Source organism: Marmota marmota, unplaced genomic scaffold (genome assembly GCF_001458135.2).
Source record: "Marmota marmota marmota unplaced genomic scaffold, marMar, whole genome shotgun sequence".
Lineage (NCBI taxonomy): Eukaryota > Metazoa > Chordata > Mammalia > Rodentia > Sciuridae > Marmota > Marmota marmota.
The window spans coordinates 60,425,393-60,432,283 of NW_026000037.1; the positions used below are offsets into that span (position 1 = coordinate 60,425,393).

General features: G+C 48.3%; 1 protein-coding gene across 1 annotated transcript; it reads right to left on the reverse strand.

Annotated features, from left to right (window-relative positions):
* Positions 1-827: 827 nt before the first annotated feature.
* On the reverse strand, positions 828-4,826 carry LOC125619470. Its single transcript, XM_048812565.1, has one exon. The coding sequence runs from the start codon at positions 3,366-3,368 to the stop codon at positions 2,742-2,744; it is 627 nt and encodes a 208-aa protein (XP_048668522.1). The 5' UTR covers positions 3,369-4,826; the 3' UTR covers positions 828-2,741.
* Positions 4,827-6,891: the final 2,065 nt, after the last annotated feature.

The following is a 6,891-nucleotide window of genomic DNA, read 5'->3' on the forward strand; positions in this document are numbered from 1 at the left end:
CGGCGGCTGCAGCGGCGGCCTCGGCGGGAGGCAAGGAAGCCCCGGCTGGCCCCAACGATTCTTAAAGGCTGGACGAGAAGCGCGAGCGAGCGAGTAGAGACACGGAAAGCGAGTGAGAGGTTCGGAGGGCGAGCTAGCGGGGCACGGGAGGGCGAGGGCTCCAGTGACGCCCCGAAGCCCGGATGGGCGCGAGGTGGAGCCACGCGCGGCGCCTCGGCCCTGGTTTGCCGGCTTAGCCTGGAGCTCCCCTCCGCCGTCCGCGCCCAGATGAGAATCGAACGCGTGGTCCAGAAACAAAAGCAAACCATCCTTCGACATAAACACCTTTTAACACTGCACACACAGATATATGCATACACCAGAGACCCACAACCTCAAGTATCCACACTCGTGCGCGCGCGCACACACACACATACACACATCCCTTACACAAACTTCTCAAGCGAAGAGCAATACACAGAATCGCCCCTTCCTCCCCCACTGTCCTTCTCTGTCCTTTTCTCAGAAAACTAGCCACCACCCAGCAAAGGACTGTCAGAACATTTGAAAACAAATGGACCTATAAAAACAGACCCTTTGTGTGGATTATATTATATATAAAATGCTCCAAGTCCTGCTTGATATCTACTTACAATGAGACTTTTTTTTTCCTAAAAAGGAAGCATCAAAAAAAAAAAAAAAAAAAAGGCTTAAGGTGAGAAATTAAACTGGAAGTCTAGCGACAGTTTCTCTGTATTTCATAACATCTGTATAAATAGGGTTCAAAAGATTGTGTTCGCTTTTATTTTCTTGTAAATGTTCATTGGAATAGAGTTTTTTTTTTTTCTTTTTGGTGAATTCCTGAAATTCAGGGAGGTTTTTTTTTTAATTTTCTGATGCACTTTGTGAAAGTCAGTATATATGTAAAAAGATATTTAAAATGTTGAGTTATCATTTCACTCAAACACGTAAGTTAAGGTCATCTAAAGAAATTAAATGCGTTTATCTGTATGAAGAAAATCTTGACATATTTTCATTTCGGTATTATTAAAGGACTCTGAACAATACACTTCCTTTTTTTATTTTAAATCCTGTTTCCCCCTTAATAACCTTTATGTGGTTGACTTTTTTTGTTGGGAAACAATTCCATTAATGTTAGTTGTAGGTAATGTAAAGTTTATGTGGGTTATAAAAGCCATAATACATATACATTTTTGAGAAGTCAAAATTATTTATTTGTATATCAACAGCATAAATTAAATTGGGTTATAAGAACGTGCAGTTGTATTACTTAATGGGTGGGCTCTGGAAAAGTGACATTTTAAGTATCTGCATCACCTAAAAACAGCAGAGTTCCTTGGCAAGTCTAACTGGGGAGACACCTAACTTCCCATAGGGGTCAGAGAAAACTCTGGTGGATTTGTTTGTTTTTTGAAAGTAATTTGAAAACAATTTGTGAAAGGAAAAAGCTTTTTAGAGAGAAGTCTTTTAGCTCTTAAGACCCTCTAGGTTGGGAGGTATCTCAGGGGAATAAATCGCTAGAGTCAATACCCCGGAAAAGACATTTCATGCCTAAATGAAAATCTTGTTAAATGTTATTAATTTTGACTTAGAGCACACAGCAGCCCCCTGTGCCTTGTATTCCCTTATTAGGGATTCATGTCTTATCAAATATCTAATTAATCTCCTAGACATCATTTGTTCTGGCCAACTTTATCTCAGCTGGTCCACGGGGAAAACTCCAAATATTCTCTGTGACAAAGCTCCCTTGAAGATCTTTTTAATTGTCTAAATTAACTGCACCAAATTTGCATGTCAAACACTAAAGGGCAACCTGAGATAAAATGTAAACGTTTTAAAAGCCCCCAAACTAAGCACTTGATTTGATAACTAGGCTTTTTAATGTTATGGAAGACAACTGCTCCTTTCCTTTTCAAAGAAGGCTGATCTATGCAAATAGTGAATTGGAAATGCCTAGGTCCCGGAGCCGTCAAATGGCCCTCGCAGGTTATTTGAATATCAGTGGCGCTGCTTCTGAAAAGGTTCAAGGATGCTCTCTGACTTCTTTGTGATTACTCAGTGCGGCGTCTTATTCTGAAGAAAAAAACTCAGGAATAATTAAAGGCTGGGATCAGGCCTGGGAACACATTTGGGACAGGAATCTCATTTAGACAGTCTCTTTCAAAATAAGGCACAGTTAAATTGACCAGAAGGCAATTATTGAAATGAAAATTATTTTCACTCTCTTTGTCTTCTGACCACCAACTTAACAGCACCAGTTTAAAAAGAGGGAGAAGGGAGGGAGAGTCGAAAAGAAAATTGGTAAATGAGACAATTTTTGCAATTCGAAAAAAAATGTTAATTTGGAAAATAAAGTACATATTTGCAGAATAAAAATATTTCTAAAAGGCTTCCTACACAATAGGAAATACAAGAGAAGTCATCACCAACAGATTTTTTTTCTTTTTCGATTACTGTCCTTGGAAACTTGAAGATTTTAATTCTTAGAAAAGAAAAAAAAATAATTATTGTTATTAACAGTCATCAGAACTCCGCTCTGAAAAGCCAAGTAGTGAAGTAGCGATTGAACAGAACGAAGGTCCCCAGCGGGGCGTTTGCAATGTGAGGTTCAGTGGCTTCTTCCCTTTGCTTCTTTTGCTCGCTTCCCCCAACCCCCACCCCCGGCTTCGGCAGCCCTGCTCTTCCACGGGGAAAACTCTATTTTATAGTTTTTCTTCACTTTGGCCATTTTCTTTCACCGCTCAAGCCGTTTCTAACTGAGACTCTTCGCCCCTCATGCTCCTTCGGGGTTCATATCTGGTCTTGGGGAGAAGCTGGCAGAGAGGTGCTTTGGACAGAAGCGCTGCAGGCCCAGAGTGTGCCGGGTAGGTTTTGGGGCCGTGGGCGGGCGGCGTGGAGGTGAGGACGTGGTGAGGGTTCCCGAGGAATGAGGGCGCCCGGGTGTCGGGTCCAGTAAGCTTTGTTTCTCCTTTATAATAAAAGCAGATCAAAGGGCCTGGCTGTGCAGGTCCCGCTTGCCGCGCAGCTCCCTCCGCAGGCCAGTGATCAAGGCCTCTGCGCCCTGCCTCTGCCCCGCGGGTCAGCCGATGTCCATCACCGCGGCTCCCGGGAACGGCGGGCGGCGACACAGACCCAAGTGTCCTGCGGGGAGACCAGAGTGCGCGGAACCTGAACCCGGTGGGAGCCGGACAACCGTTCTTGGCCGAAACCAACCTGGGAACACGGATTCCAACTGCCTCCAGCCCCTCCTCCGTCCCTTCCCTCAGCCGTAGGCATCCCAGGGGCGCAGAGAACCTTGACCCCAGTGGGTGGCGACCAGCTGAGGCCGAGCAAATTGGAGAGGGCGTGCGTGAGAAGAGAGAGTCCATAAGCGAGGACACTAGCTGGGTCCCCAACTGAGGTGGGGCCGTGCCTCCCCAGGGCCACCTCGGGGCCCGGGTGGCCTGGGCCTCTCTGGCTTCGCGACCCAGAGGAGGTGAAGGCCGCCGCCTGAACCTGGGCACAGATGTGGAGGTCGGTGCGAGGCTGGAGGTCGTTGCACCGGGGCCCGGAGTCCCTCCCGAGGCGGGGTGAGGGAAAATGCGATTTCGTTTCAGCGGGTTTCTCAAAGTTTCCTGTTCCGCAGCTTCTAGGGCAATAGAGGAACCAAGACCAAGCGTTCCTCGGCCTGCGCCTATCCATCCCCAAACCACACCCTCCCTCGGTGCTTTCCTTTCCGGACGCTGCTGTAACCCCCTGGAGTGAATCGGATCCTACCTGGTGAGGAAAAAGGAAAGGAAAAAAATTTTCTTTATGCAAAGGAGAGAAAACATTACTTTGACGAGATTAGATTGTGCACCTGAACGGCGTGTCTGGACATTCCGTCAAGTCGTTGCAAATCGTGTAAAATTGAATTTCTTATTATTCAGATGGAAACTTTATTTATTTTAACTCTAATCTTATTTGCATCTATTATCTGTATTCACCAAAGCTCTCTTCCACTACAAAAATGCAGATGAAGTAAATCTCACATAAATCCCGCCCATTTGGGTAATTGGTATACTAAGTGTTTATTTTAAGTGAGAATAATTTAGCTACAAATTTTCTTAAGGAATAACATTCTTAACACATTAAAAAAAACTGAAAACTCTGATTTGCTTTTATGTTTGACAGTAGCTCTTGATTCCCACAAGAGGAGCGTGGCGAGTGCGGCTCGCTGGCGCCATCTAGAGCTCCAAAATGGGAGAGCCGCCCTGTCTGCCTGGAGCTTGGCTCTTAGCGTGCGGAGACCGGCTTTTCCTGTGAGCTGCAGCAACCCAGCGAATCAAGCAAAGAAAAGCGGGGTTTTGTGTTCTATCAGGGAACGAGCTCCGCTACTGGGGGGCACTGCTTAGCCGTGGTTCTCAGGGAAGGGGGTCGTTTCTGGAACGTGCTGGCCGGAAAAGCCAAGCAAAACAAAATAACGCCCCGTTTGGCCCTGGTCTTAGCGTTGTTGCATTTAACATCCTTTTCAAGGCAACTTCGGGGTTTATCAACTCAGAGAACGTTGAGCGCAGCCGGCGGCGCGTGGACCCTGAGATTGGAACTTAGCTGTGGGAGCAGCGCCCCCCACTCCCGCATACTTGGCTCAACGACCCCAGATTGAGGCCTCCTGGTCCGGAAGCCCATGGGGCCGGAACCAAGCAGATAAAACCCGGCCACCAAAACCACCCCCACATCCCCAGACACCCCTGGATGGAAAGGAAAGCCAAGGACACGCAGCTTTGGCCAGCCAGGACGCAGGGACCTCCCAAGTTGCTTTCTGCTTAGCCGCGGTCCTCCAGGAGGCCACCTCAGCCCAAGTCGGGCGCCGGGGACGCCGGTGCAGGCCGAGGCCGGGCGAGGAGCCCCTAGAGCCCTCGCTTCGGACCCTTCCGAAGGGTGCGAACACCCCTTGGGCACAGACCGACCCTCTTTGTCCTTTTTCCCTTTGAAACCCAAATCTAAAATCAGATAACAGTTGGGGGCGTTGGCCAATTTTCTCTCCTCTGTGCATCACCCTCCCCCCGCCGCCCCTTTCCCTCCTCTTCCTAGTCCACTACCCCACCCCCATCCCCAGTCCTCAGACGTCGTGCAGTGACTTCATCCCTCCCCCACCCCTCGCGCATTTATTATATTTTAATTTTAACAGCGACACCTTCCAACCCCGTGCCCGATGCGGCGGAGGCGCAGTCGCCCGAAGCAGCGAGAACCCGGCCGAGGCGTCTGGGCGCCTGGCTCCCCGAACTCACGCCAGGGAAACGCAGTGCGTTTCCGGGAACTCGCAGCCACCTTTGCAGCGGGTACTCGGCTGGGCTTGTATTTGCTGTTTTAATACAAACCCCGCCGCACTGCCTATTTCAAAGATGTGCTAATTACTACTTGGATAGCAGGGCGCAAAGTCCTTGTCCATTTCCCAGTACAAAGTAGGTTGCTAGAAAATTTGAAATTGCCTTTCAGCCTAAAGCTGCCTTACCTGAATGTCATAATTACAGTAATTATGTACATCCAAATTACATGCTAATTAAATTAGAATCAAATCGTTCTAAATCGAAATCAAATGAGGTAGTGAAGAATTAATCAATGACAACATAAATAGAGAGCTTCCTTCAGAGATATTTATTGTAACGATCCAAGGAGGAATTTGATCTGAAAAAGTCACCTGTTTATTTACTTTCAAATTAGTAATCAGTTATTATCCCTTCTCCATAATTTTAACCGTTCAGTGTTATTTACCCCCCACCCTTTCCAGATGCTGGAGTTTATAGAAATATGTATGAGGTAAATACATACAGACATGCCTCCCCCATATATTATTGATATAAATACATGCGGTATGTTTTCATCTCCAGTTAGGGAGAAGGTTTCAGAATGTCCATTGGAATACATCCATCCAGGGCTCGTTCTCAGGGACCCGGGAAATGTTAGCACCTTGGAGTTTTCTGTTTTTTCGAAAACCTTTGCACACTCTTCCTTTGGAAACGCACGCTGGGCATTTTGCATTGTTTTGTGTGCATCTTATCCTTCCAGGGTGATTCATTTATAAAAGAAATGCAAACTGATAGGGTGTGACTCCCCCAGTCCGTTATATGATTGCAGATTGATGACAAGCGTTGACATTTTCTTTTTTTTGCCCCAGGAGCGAGAGATTAGCACTGGCTTCATAAAAGCGCCTTCTTCACCTGTGGAGCCCCAGCCACCAGAGAAATTCGCTCGCCTTCCTAACTATTGCTGGCGAGTCCGCCCTCCGACCCGCGCACGAGAGACGCGCGGGAGGCCAGGCGAGCTCAGGCGGGAAGTGGCAGGCGAGGCCCCTGGCGCGCAGCTCCCCTGACCCGCAGCCTCGAGGCCTGGGAATTTCTTCGGGATGCGTTTAGGCCACTGTGGTGGAGAGGGGACGAAGGACCGGTACAGAGAGCTAACTTGGACCCTTTCCCGCTACACTTTATGGGTAGGGGAGTCTAGAGGCCTCCTAGCGCAAGAGGCGCATCTTCCAGAAAGGTTGTGCACCCTAATTCTCAGTCCATTTGAGAGTGCTCAAAAGATTGCCAGAAGCGTGTCGGGAAAGAAAACATCAGAGAATGCAGTGTGGCGTCACTTCTGGGGAGGGGAAAGGGGCGACCCCAGTTCGGAACTCACCCTACCACCCTACCCTAGCCTCTTCCTGCTTCCTTTTGGTTTAGGGTGATGTCCTTGGAAGCCCGGCTCTGAACCGCACCAGAGTTCCCGGACCTCTACTTCTTCCCACCCCCTCGGGAAGTCTTTGGAGCAGTAGGGACAGAGGTTTTGTGTGTCTCCGAGTGGGGGAAGGCGGCTCACAGGCAGTGCGGCCGGAGCGTGCATTTCTCTCCAGTCCAAGCAATTCTTGGCATTTCATTCCGAACCTCGCTTCAT

Coding starts and splice junctions, on each gene's coding strand:
- LOC125619470 (XM_048812565.1), bottom strand. CDS start 3,368: ATGGACTCTCTCTTCTCACGCACGCCCTCTCCAATTTGCTCGGCCTCA.